General features: G+C 50.9%; 1 protein-coding gene across 1 annotated transcript; it reads right to left on the minus strand.

Moving 5' to 3' along the window:
- Positions 1 to 3,656: 3,656 nt before the first annotated feature.
- Positions 3,657 to 12,777, minus strand: TTL (tubulin tyrosine ligase). The gene is made up of 7 exons (XM_080614796.1): positions 12,500 to 12,777; positions 9,665 to 9,743; positions 8,123 to 8,355; positions 6,447 to 6,582; positions 6,090 to 6,359; positions 5,132 to 5,275; positions 3,657 to 4,091 (listed from the first exon to the last, which is right to left on the minus strand). The coding sequence occupies exons 1-7, from the start codon at positions 12,654 to 12,656 to the stop codon at positions 3,974 to 3,976; spliced, it is 1,137 nt and encodes a 378-aa protein (XP_080470922.1). The 5' UTR covers positions 12,657 to 12,777; the 3' UTR covers positions 3,657 to 3,973.
- Positions 12,778 to 12,782: the final 5 nt, after the last annotated feature.

Below are 12,782 nucleotides of genomic sequence, written 5' to 3' on the forward strand. Positions count from 1 at the left end.
AGGCCGCCTGGGGGCGCTGCTGCACTCACACAGCAGCTCGTTGGTGGGGAGCGCGTCTGCGCAGGGCAGCGCAGGCAGCGCCCCGTGCGGTGCTCTAGCGCCACCCCTCGCTGTGACCTCCCGTCGCTGTCCCCCTCAGCCGTCCGCGGCCGAGTGCCTCCATTGCTGCCCGCCTCGGTCACTCCCAGCCATGTCCTCCAGAGCTCTGCTCCCCCCATCAGGTACTCCCAGCACCATGTCCCGGCTATCTGCACCCCAAGGGCCCTGCAGCAGCAGTGAGGAAGGTCTGACACACTCCCCCAGTCACTCCTTGTTGCCTCTGCACCCCTAACCCTCAAACAGCTTCCCTCCCATCTCCTATGGGTGCCGAGACAGCCTTGGCGTGTGAGGCCAGCCCCTCAATGCCATGCTAGGGTCTCACACTTGTCACCCTGAGGTGAAGAAACCTCCATGCAAGGAGGCAACACTCCCCCATTCCCAGGGGACCTGATCCCCCCAAAGGAACACTGCAGGCCATGGGGTTCACGTTTTAATGATGGTTTAGGAGAGATGTGGATAAGAGTCACCGGAGATCCACCGGCTCAGGCAGCTGCCGGCCCCACACGCACATGCTGACATGGGGACACGAACCGGAGCTGGGTGGCAGTGCCACAGGTACTCCACCATCCTCTCAGCACCGGGGTTTTCTGAGGGCTGCCACTGGCAATGAGATATGGGTATGAACCTACGGATGGCACAGCACTGCTCTCCTGGGGAAGAGTTCCACGCAGAGGACAAGAAATGCCAGGAGCAGGGACATGCATGGTCACAGCAGCGCTGGGAAGCTGGGATGAAATGGCTTTTGAGCCCTTCCTTCGACTTCTCCGGCATTCTCTGTGGGCAGCCACTGGATTTCAGCAGGAGCACAACAGCTGTTGCGTGGTAATCAGGACTAACCTGGTATGAAACAAGCCACATGGGAGTCACCTGAAACCCAGAGTCCAGCGGGACCAGACCCTGCTGGAAAACACAGCCAGAGCACTTGAGCCTGAAGTCCTTCAAGCCTGACATGGATACAACTAAGACTAGAGACATTCTGCAATACAGTAGGTGTCTTCTGGAAACCCAGCACCACTCTCTGTGAAAGCTCAGGAAAGGGAGTAATACGTTTTCCTATTGACCTTTTAGCTGAAATAAGCTAGAAAACATTCATTGTTGTGTATTCCTGAAAAAAAACCCCAAACAAGTTTCACAAGGGCTTGTGAGCATCCCTTGGTGCTCCTAAGCATCCCTTGCTGCTTGAACATCCCAAGGTGCACCCACGGCTGCAATGTGTGCCTCAGCCACACACACCCCCTCTGCTCCACCTTGTAGCTAGTATTTTATGCAAGACCTTAGGTGCTGTGCTCTCTGTCCTTCATCATTCACCTCCTGTGCTCTACCCTGGGGAGGACCTTGGGAGCAGGGGGTAAACACACATATGCCTGCTGTTCTCCTCCAGAGGCTGTTGCCTATTCCTAAAAAACTCAGCAGACAAGGTAAAGATTAAAGCAACACCAACCCGCCATCTCCCCCAAGCCCAGCTTGGTTAATGGACAGGGCATGAATTGCTGCATCACCTGTGCTCATGGCTCTACCATTCAGTTGCAGTCCCACTTTCAACTGAGCAGCAAAAAATGCCTGCCTGCCAATGTGCTACAATGCAATCTAGGGTGGAAAAGGCCTTGGGTTAGACAGAGGCTCTTGTCTCCTCCCGGCAGCACTAGCTGCTTTTGCCCACATCCAGGCAGCTTCCTCGCCCTCATCCCCAGGCAAGGGGCAGGAATCTCACATTACTGTGCAGTAAGGGAGGGATTTCCCTTTTGAGAGGAAAAGAAGGATGGGTCAAGCACTCCAGAAAATGAGCATTTCTCATTTCATGATGGGGAACATTTTTCCCTTCTCAGTTTGCGCTCTGCTTTCATCTGCCCTAGAACCTGGGAGAACCCAGCCTCTCCTCTGTCACCCCAAGCACATCCTGGACCAGAGCAATGCTATTAGATCTTCCCTTTGCTGGGCACAAAGGTGTGATTTTTAGGCTCCCATAAGCTAATGTGAAAATGTCAACAGAGATGTGGTGAACTTTGCATGTTGAGCGACAACCATTACAGCCTACATTCTACCTTGGACTGTTACCACTATGCTTTCACCTGGCCTGCGGTGACATTTTGACACCTATATGCTACCATAAGGTTAAAAATCCCAATGAATTCTTCCCCCACAGTCCTCTCTCAGCTTCTCACCCAGTGCTCCCGACCTCATGAACTGATGCATTCACGGTCCCTCTTCATCTTGTGTGAAATGATGCCACTCGCAGATTCACAGCATGTCAGAATGAATGTCCATCCCATGACAGCACCATCAAAATGCATCATTCCAGGGAGGCCTGAGCACTTCAGTCCTGCCTTCAGAAAAGTGCTAGATCATCTTGCTGGCACAAAGATCTCTGAAATCTCCGTCAGGAGCAGAGACAAGTACACCAAAGCACTAGGATCTTCTGAGGGAGGCAGAAATCCCATTGCTTGATTCATTTCACATTACAGGCAGCTTGTAACATCCACAACCTCTTGTTTGGTTTGGGTAACAGGAATCAGCTTATCTGGGTGCCAAGCATCTTTCCCGCCAGAGGCAGCAGAACACAGCCCTGAATTATCACCCATTGAGCTCTACTCTTAGGAGGGATGTGCTGGGCTTACACTGAAAATTCAGATGCACTTCACAGGGTAGACAATAAGCCAAGGATTTAGTAGATGTTAGCTTTGAAATTCAGGGACCTCAAGGATTTTCACCTCCCCTTCCCCACCAAAACACATGGCTTCCCAGCTGCGTGGCAAACTTGTACATAGGGAATGCCTCTCTGGTCTGCAAAACCTCACCCACCTTCCCCAGAGCTGGGACTGAGCTGTGGACTGTGTTCAAGGCAGAAAATAACAGCATTTGTCAAACGGAGGACAATAAAATTGGCTGGACCAAATGGGTCAAAAATCATTTGGGTTGAAAGGTTTCAGATTTGAGGCTCAAATGCCTGAAAGGTGAAAGCTGAAAGAGGCTCAATCCACTGCAATGTCTCAGAAGAAACTGAGGAGGTTGGGCTAATGCTGTTTGAAACGCTCTCAGCACAAAAGTGATGCTAGAAATCCTACAGCCTGCCAGTGAGCCCCGAGGGGGTGTCTCTACCTCTTTTAAACTGAGTCCAACTGCATCAGACTGGGACGGACACTGATTCAAATCTCATTAGGAAATGGGATAGCTATAAACAAACAAAACTGCCTTCCTTGCTTGGGTTAATTCACCACCTGCAGTTCAGCACCCTTTTGCCAGCCGTTGCCTGGGTGTTCAGCCAACCAGCTTGGAACATGACTTAAGGAAACTTACTTCTTGGTGTTCCTGGTTTTAAGCATCCTGCGACGCAAAAGAGCTTGCTCCTTTCTACAAAATATATCAGGAACAAAGTAAAGGAGTCACCTATTTGGAGCTGAGCTAAGGCACTAATGATGCAGTAGGTGAGGAAAGAGGAAACACAGCGGGAGGAGGACAACTTCCCAGCCACGACGTCCTGGGAGATCATCGTTCTCTTCACTCAATTCCTTTAAAAAACCCAATGTTATCTCTATAGAAAAGAAGGAGCTAATACAGTATTATAGTATCCCTGTTGGGGTTTCATTTTAAGGTTATTTTGTTGTTCTCCCAGAGATTTGTTTCAGGTATCAAAGTCACACGAGCTGTTTCTAAAGTGGATTTTGGTGAATGCAGGCAGAGTTATCTGGCCAGAGCTCTGGTTCACTGCAGCTCTTGTGTGGATGCCTGGATTTGTTGTTTTCCTCCATGATTTCCCAGAATATAGGAGGCCTGTCTTTATCACTTTTTGGCATGATACTGAGATAAGCCACTGCACTGTGCTGACCCGACGGGTGCAGTCTATCCCTGTGCACAGGAGAGGCAATTCCTGTTGTTGTCACAGCTTGATAAAGATCGACGATGACTGGCTTGTCTTCTGCCCAGTGTCACTGAGGGGAAACACACTAGAGATGGCTACATCCACAATTCCTTGGCAGAGCTCTGCATACAGCTTCCTAAGAGATAAGAGAGAGACAGGATCAGATGCGCAGGTGGGACAAACCAGGAACCCCCTGACTAATTTTTATGTGGACATGCAGCTTCCCATAGAGGCACACAGCAAACAGAGCATTGCTGCAACCCAAATCCACCCAGCAACAGCCAAATTCTGCCCGTACAGCAACACAAGGGTGTGCAAGGCAGTACTGCATCACAGTGCACATGGTGAAGGGGGCATCCTGAACTCAGAAAGCTCCCCAGGCCTTAGCTCTGAAAAAGCTGCTGAACAGGCTAATAGGTTTGACCTGTATTTTTTGACTACTGTTAGTGACGTTCTAATCTAATTTTATCTACATCTAATCTAATCTGTATCTAGTCTAATCAAATTCTAATGTAGTGATGTACAGTCTGTTCTGTTTTGCCAGGCTCGTACATGATACAGTGCCCATTTAGCAAAGATTTTCAGTCTTCTGCAGTCATCTCCATCACATAATACACCCCCCTCCTGCTGTGCCTATGCACAGATGTTCATGGGCACAGCTGTTTGGCTGTCCCAGTCTCCCTGCAGCTGCTGGAGGCTTTGATCCACTGTCTGCAGCATTCCCAGTGTGCTCTGGGGTCCTGCTGCCTGCAAATCCAGTCACTCACTCCCAGCTGCTGCCCTTAATGCTACTCATTTATCATGTGTTCACGTAAAGACCAGCCACCAGTGGCTCCACAAGGGAGAATGAGAAACTACTTGACCCCTGAAGCACTAATTCTGCAACAGAACTTCAACCCAATAGCATCAAAAAAGATGACCCAAGTTATATTCAAACCCTTATGTCCAAAAGCTAAGGTTAGTGCTCCATCTCACATAGGAAAGAAGCTGCAAGATACCAAACACAGGAGCAATGAACTTAAATCAGATGGTACTAACTAGTGCCTGGTGCCTAGAAAACTCCCCTGCCATTCACTTTCTTCCACCTTTGTCACTTGGAGCTGGGACACAGCCATGTTTTTGGTAAGGCATGTGAACAGTGGCATCACAAGGATATTACAGAAACTGAGTACTCACTGGGCACAGGCTGGGGCCCCATTGACTTCTATCAGCCAGACCTTCAGCTCCTCATCCACCATGAAGTCAAAACCAAAGAGCTGGAAGCTCTGGTAGTGAAGATGCTTTGTGCTGATTGCAGGCTCTATACACGTAAGGCAGCTTCTGTGAAGGGAAAAACAGAAACTCAAGATTAACAGCCCTGCAGACATGTGTCACACTGCAGTTTCTGAGGGCATATGTATAGCACAGTTAATTGGAGGGGTCCCCTGTTGCTCTGGGCCTGCCCCAAATTACAAGCCACATCCAACACATGTCATGGTAACCAGGTGCCTGACAAGTGACAACCTCCAGTCATCAAAAAATGTGTGGGGATACCCCTGAGTTAACTCCCAAAGAGCTGGAGAGCAGCAGCCACACTCACTACTGAATTAGGCAAGCTGAAGAACATGATCTGCAATTAGAGCCTGGAGCAGAAGTCAGAGCAGAAAGAGCTACACCAGGTCCCCAAGGAACTGCCACTGAGAGCTCGTTTGCCTCAGAGTTCCTCAAACATCATGTAAGTAACAGCAATGGGGAACTTGAAAGTAAATTCCACCATGAAAGATCACTCTTTGAAGACCTGAATTCTCTGCAGCACTATGATCTGCAAGATCTCCCTTCAGGCAGTTTCTGTGCCCAGGAGGTAGGTGAATCTGTGCGGACCTACCCTCTTCCCTTACCAAATGATCTCATTGCATCCTTCCTCATCCACAACTAGCAAAATGCAGACACACTTACACATACCCTTGAGAGAACAGCACCTACGGAGGTCCATCTTCACTGAGCAGTGACATTGGGATGTTTATGACTTTATCTTAAATCTACACAATTGAAACCCTTCCCTCATCAGTCGGTCTGTAGGCTTCCCCAGCTGTGTCCATACACATTCCCTGTCACTGAAAGGTTATGTTCCCCTGTGCAACAGGCAGCTGGCTACCTTATTATGTGTTTGATTTGCAGTAAGATGCTATTCTCAAGCGTTGTGTTCAGCGCATCCATCAGATACTGGTTGAATTCTTCAAAGAACATTTCATTCCCTTCCTCATACCGCCCGTAGTTTTTGGAATACTCCTTCTGAATGCAGTGATTGGTCAAATGGCAGGTTTTGTCCTGGAAATTAGCACTGTTATACGGTTCGGAAGAGGTCCGCAGGACACCCTCTCTGTAGAGGTAGATATTATACTGATGATCCACAAGAACCCAGCTCCTGAGGGGCAAGAGAACAAGTCACAGTGGCTTAAAAAGAAAAAGAGCACGAAAATGGAAACCAGTGTTACAAGAGCAGAAAGGTTACCTGATGTCAAACTTGCGATGCCCTGGCTCTAAAAGCAGAGGCTTCTCCAGGTATTTCTGAATCACATGCACTTGTCCCTGCTCATCGATGAAGTCCAGGAGCTCTGCAGCCTCTGAAGAAATCAGGATCCCTTCCCCTGGCACAGAAAGACAAAGGCAAAATCAGGTTGAGGATCCTTCTACCTTTGCTGCAGCTTTTTCAGAGCTCAAGTGGACCACGGCTCATTTGCCCACAAAGCCATGTGGCTGTTACCACAGTACAGGGGTCTCTCTCCTCAGTAACCAGAGCTAAAGCAAACGGGAACCAAAGGTACCTGTGACAGCAGACTGACTTTATACCCCTGCCTGGCTTCTCTGGCTGCCGGAGAAGAGGCATGCATCAGAAGCAGCGTGTGCACGCTCGCACAGCATTGCCCTGCTCACCAAATTCATTTCAGCTGCTATTAAAATCATTGCTGAATTAGGAAAAGCACCATTTCAAAATGCTCATCCATATAGACAAGTGTTTTCCCTGCTGTGGAAGATCTTTGTTAACAAAGTTAGATGTGCTGTTCAAATACTGCTCGTTATGGCTGAAGCTGTCACTGTGTATTTCTTGCAGGAGCGCAGATCTGAAGCCACTGTTGCAGAGTAATGAAGAGAGAACACATCCCTTCTGGGATTTGATAAAAAGATGGCACGGTGCCACATGAGGGATAAACCAGCTCAGGTAAAATTATCTAACACTTGTCTGGCATTGGTACAACCACAGGCTGTGCACTGGGGGAAACAGGGAAACAACACCTCTGTAAGCCTCTACACTGGACAGACGGTGAATCAAGGGGGAGGTTAGCTTAACTGTGTACCCGGTGAGGCAGCAAAGCAGCTTACGTGGGCCAGCTGACCCTTCACCCAAAGAAAGGATCAAACCCTCTAGCCACAGCTGAAAAATTCCTCAATTTTTAAGTGACATCCTAAACCTCTGATTTTCTTTTCACTGATGGACAACCAAGCTTCCATTAGACCTGTCCCAGGTCAGCAGCTGTGCCTGAGCTGGACCTGCCTTGGCAATTAATATTGACAAGCTTTCCTCTTCATCAGAAGTAATCCCCAGACATTTAAAACTTCCTCTAGAAGATAAACATGACTCATCTCTCCTCCTCCCTGACAAATATAAGCATATTCTGCTGCTGCTTCTCAGTAACACAGCCAAGAGAGCAGAGCAGTGAAGGAAGCTAGCATGAGGCACAGTTTTATCATGCAGACTCCTTGCAGCAGGCTTAGCTACAGCATGGAGAGCTGGGATCCTTGCCCTTGAAGGCTGCTCTCCTGCCTGCTGCCTTCCTCCCCGTATCCCATTTTGCTCTCTGTTATCTCCTGCTCTATGTATTCCCCTTGCCTCTGGTGCCTGCTGCCTTCTCCCTGCAGCAAACTTTCCTGTATTTTGAGATACAAACATAGATAATGGGTGGTCCTTTCACTGCCATCCATGTCCTAAGCATTGTGTGCATGTTACAATGCTTGTCAGGAGCCATGCCACCAAGCAGACAAAGAAGAGCACTGTGCTAGCTTGACTGGCATAAAGTTGGAAGGTGAAGCCCTTCATAAACATGCTAGATATCAGCTGGGCTTAGCCAAACTCTACTGGTCAAGAGTAAGAAATAATGAGAAGGTGGCTCATTTTGTTGTGGAATGAACCTTTGGCACCAGCTGAGGACTTGGCGATCCAGACATTGCCTTCATTGCCTTCCCGACGCCTGTTGTAAGCTGCCAAGAAGACTTCCCGCTCATCCGTCCTTGTGTTGTTTATGAGGTGGCGAATTCCATTCTGGGCTGGAGCCACAGGGGTCTTCAAGTTTGTTGGGTAAATCACATACGACTCAGGGAACCACGTGCAGGACTCCGATAGTTCAGGGCTTGTCTTGATTAGCCTGGGTGAACAGAGACAGGTTGTTAATCTCCAGAGAGTCCCCACCTGCATGGGCATCATTTAAGTAAAAATCATCATTAACTGGGCTCTTTTGCTTGGTGGTGAATAGCAGTGGCCAATGAAGACCACTAGGAACCCACTGAAAGCAAGGACACAATTACATGTTTCATGTCGCAGGGTGTCTTAGACGTCTCTGGCACATCTCTCCTTCCAGTAATGTCTAGAGATGTCAGCAAATTCCTGGTAGCAGAGGCCAGGCCCATTTTCTTTCAGAGTCAAGGTTGCTGCCCGCCTCTCTTAATGCTTACTCTGAGCTTGCTGAAGGCCAAAAGCAGAGCTCATGACTTGCTGACTCTCTCTGTGAGAGACTGAATGGCAGTCAGTCAGTGACATCCTGGTTGCCTTGAGGAATGTCGTTTGTGGTCCCTTGGGTTCCTAAGTAGCTTGTTCCTCGTGAAGTTCCTAACTTCACCCACAGTTAGAAAGGTCAGCCAAACTCCAGCACTTTCAGCACTGCCTCTAGACCACAGGCCAGAGAAATCCAGCTGAAGAGCACTGCAAGTGCTTGTGTAAAGAATACTCTGCTAGTTCCTGACAAACACCACCACAACTGTGAAGTGATTGGGACCAGGTTCTCCACAGGGGAAAGAGAGACCTTGGATCAGCACACCCAGTCTGCAGGACTGCATCAGCAAGAGGCAGCGCAAACACTAATTGTGGAATCAAATGCTTGAAGGAGATCAAGAGCTCTGACATGAAGATGCCCTAATGGCTGCAGAGTTTGCACAGGGAAGAGCTTATCTACAATGAAAGCTCATCCACATTTCCCCAGGAGACCCTGGCATGGCTGGTCATGCAGAAATAACTCCCAGAGCTCTTCCTGGAGATGTTTCCAAGCATTTGTTTGACCAACAAATCTCATTAGCTGAAGGCATATTAGTGTCTCATCTCTGTACGAAGCAGAGAATAAAAGGGGTAAGTTTGAATTAAATGTCCAGAAGGAAAAAGAGCAGATATGAGTTGTTTGGTTTTTTCCCCCCTCTCTTTTGATTTGGCTCTAATCTGATTCAATGCACTCTCTGGTTTCAAGCAGATGTAATTCAGTGGAAACAGCATTTCCCCTGAAGTTGCAAAGAAGTCTTTATGCACTCAGATAGCTCCAGAGACCAGCATAGGAGTCAGAAGAGAGCACGTGCCGGGACACTCCCAGGGCAGCTGTTCTCTGAAATGCCTTCTCAAGAGCTTCAACACTCAACCATGCTCAGAAGAATTTCTGCCCAACCCATGTAACGTATCGGTGCACGTCTTACTTCACTAGAGATGCTTTGCGGCACAGCTTGTCTGCTCCCCTGTAGTAATTCACCAGCTGCACGAGACCGGGTTCATGGCCTAAAAAGGGGAAACAAAGACATCAGACAAACTTCTCTATTAATAAAGGAAAAACATGTGCTTGGTGGAAAGGACCTGTGCAGGAGGGCAGAGAACGGAGGCTGTTTCCTTGCCCTGTGTCACAGAAACAGGCTCTAAGTTGGTACCAGCTCCTGTGTTTCCTTTCTCTTAATTACAAAACGCTGACACTTCAATTTTCCAACAGAAAATAATGATTTCCTAATTCATGCTAGGAACTGGCAACATCACCCAAAGAATGTTTTCCATTTCCTGGTGGCAGTTTTCAAAAGTGAAGATTTCAGTTACTCTTAAATGCAGCAGGAGGATGCAGCGAAGCACACCACGATACAAAAAACACAGCTTAGGACAGGGCCTCATTTCTTTCTTTGTGTACAGCAGGATTCTCTGTAGGACACTGGGAAATGTTAAAGGATGTGTGTCTTACTTCACTCTGGCAGTCTGCAGAGGTAGACCCAGGTATTGCCCCAGGCATCACTTGCCTCTTGCACATCTATGTTCAGCTGCAGTGGTTGTGTGGGAGAGACTGCATGGTGATGCCCAGATTTGTGTTACACTACAGACAACTGCTGCCATCCTGTCCAGCTTCCAGCTGAGTGCAAGACATAGAATGAAGCTACAGAATGGTTTAGGTTGGAAGGGCCCTTAAAGCTCATCCAGTTCCAACCCCTGCCACGGGCAGGGACACCTTCCACTAGAGCAGGTTGATCCACGCCCCAATGTCCAACCTGGCCTTGAACATTGCCAGGGATGGGGCAGCCACAGCTTCTCCAGGCAACCTGTGCCAGCGCCTCAGCACCCTCACAGGGAAGAATTTCTTCCTAATGTCTCACCTAATTTTACTCACATGGTGCCCACTAGTATAACCCCAAGTAATGTGAATACCTACAGTTCTGTGAATTAACTTCTCCTTCCACTGAGCAGAGACTTTAGGAAAACCAAACCAACCCAGCTTTGATGCAACAGTTGCTCAGGACGACAGCTTTAGGAAAATGTTATAGAGAAGATAGAGCTTTTTGGAAGATGCACCAAAATAACCACGTTATTTTTGGTTTGAATCTACTGATTTCAGGCAACCAGCTCCAGCTACAAGAGGATGGGTTAAAGAAGCCAGTGCCAAGGCACGACCTGCTGGCCACATTAAAGCCTGGCTACACTGTGTGTGAGCATCCTTGCTGCTTTAAGCCTCCCCTGGTGCTTCCCTGCCTGCTGCAAACACCATGACGCTGGGAGATGACCAGATGGCATCGCCATGTGATGCGGACTTGTCACTCACAAACACATGAGGAGACAAGGGAAAAGGTGCTGGAGCTGGTGACTTGCAGTCTGAAAGAGCAGTTAATGCTGGGTCTGAACTGCAAGAAAAGGGCTGCAAAAGCCATCCTGCCCTGGAGCTGCTGGGGCAAGGGAGCTCCTCCTGCTCTGATGTTTCTGCAGCCAGAAGCAGTGCTGCAAACTCACCCCAGCAAGGAAGAAACCAGGTCCAAGAGCAGGGAAGGAGACCTGGAGGGTCCTGCCAGCCAATGGATGCAGACATGGGGGACTGCGGAAGGGAAACTGCTGGGGTCTGCAGTGTTCTCATCCCAAACCTGCTCCGACAGGCCTGGTGACAGGAGCCAGAACAGCAGCTGGCACCATGCACGGAGACCTGCCAGCCATGGGCAATGACAGTGCATCTCCAGTCCTTACAACGCTGCCAGCGCCTGGCTCAGCTCTCCCCGCTTGCAGGCAGTGCATGGCACTCTCCCTGCCTGCTCTTGGGCTCTTCCTCATCCATCGGAGCAGAGGACCAGCATGGCTCTGTCCTGCACAGGCAGTGTGCATGGCAGGCAGGGGACAATCCTGCACAGGGAAGCTCCCAGGACCTTGCATGTTGACAGTGTGACCGAGGGACTCGGGAAGGAGGGGAAAAGGTGGGGATGGAGGCTGGCCTGGGCCTACACACACAGAGAACCTCTGGAATAACCCTCACCCTGCTCCAAGCAGGCACTATACATGCTGTCATCCCCTGCAGAGGCACACCCCCACCAGCTTCAGCTCCAGTGCAAAGGTTTGATCGTGCCTGGCTCAGACCTGTTCCCTCACCAGTCCCAAACAATAGCAACACCCCATAACATGTAAGCTCAGCACTGCAACGCCCCTGCCCTGCACCAGGCACCACCGCGTTCCCCACAACCCCATGCTGGGTGACCAGAGCCCCTGCAATGGTGGGAAAGCCCCTGTAGGGGTGTCCCCGAGCGTGTTGCTGCAGTACAAAGCAGGCAGGGCAGGAGATGGGGGCTGCACCCATGGGTGCTGGGACCCCGAGGGTCTGTGGCATACAAGAGGGGGGGTCTCCAGGTGCCCTCTGCCCCCAGCACCCCCAAGCTGGGCTGTGTGTTCTGGCGGGGTGGGGGCACTGGTGAAGCCACCCTCCGAGAGCTTGGGAGGCGGGATCCTCTAAGCCCTGATACAGCCGATGCTCAGGACCCGGCTCTGCGGAGAGCCCTGCCCGGGACCGGGAAGCAGCTACACCGAGACCCTCCCGGCTCCCCCGCTTTGTTCTGGGCGACGCACCCGGGGCTGCACCGGGTGCCCGTGACAGGGAGCCCGGCACACGGTGTCAGCGGGAAAACCGGGAACCCCCCCCCCCCAAACCTGGCACGCCCTGCCCGCAGCGCCCGGGGATGACGGCGGACCCCACCGAGCGGGACGGGCACGACCGGGCTGCAGCAGGGGTGTGCGGGGCACAGCCTTACCCAGCCTGCCGAAGGGGAGCCGGTTCCTCTCGCCCAGCATCAGGTTGAAGCGCGGGTTGTCCCTCCGGAGGCGCCGCCACTGCCCGCTGGCCAGCAGCAGCCGGCTCACCTCGGCGTACACGCTGCTGCCCTCGTCCCGCACCACGAAGGTGTACATGGCGCCGGGACTCCCCTCCCTACCCGCGGCGGCCCCGGGCGCGTCCCAGGCCCATGGGGCCCCGCCGTAGCCCAGGCAGGGCCCGGCGCCGCCCGGCCCCCCTCCGCATGGCCCGGCCCGCCGCGG

Source organism: Psittacula echo (genome assembly GCF_963264785.1).
Source record: "Psittacula echo genome assembly, chromosome: 4".
NCBI classification, from domain to species: Eukaryota; Metazoa; Chordata; class Aves; order Psittaciformes; family Psittacidae; genus Psittacula; species Psittacula echo.

Bases quoted from the DNA above. Each gene is read 5' to 3' on its own strand.
- TTL (XM_080614796.1), bottom strand. From the start codon at position 12,656: ATGTACACCTTCGTGGTGCGGGACGAGGGCAGCAGCGTGTACGCCGAG. The intron at 9,744-12,499 runs GTAAGGCTGTGC...TCCCCTTTTTAG, and splicing joins GCTCCCCTTCGGCAGGCTGG to GCCATGAACCCGGTCTCGTG. The intron at 8,356-9,664 runs GTAAGACGTGCA...CTGTTCACCCAG, and splicing joins CGCAAAGCATCTCTAGTGAA to GCTAATCAAGACAAGCCCTG.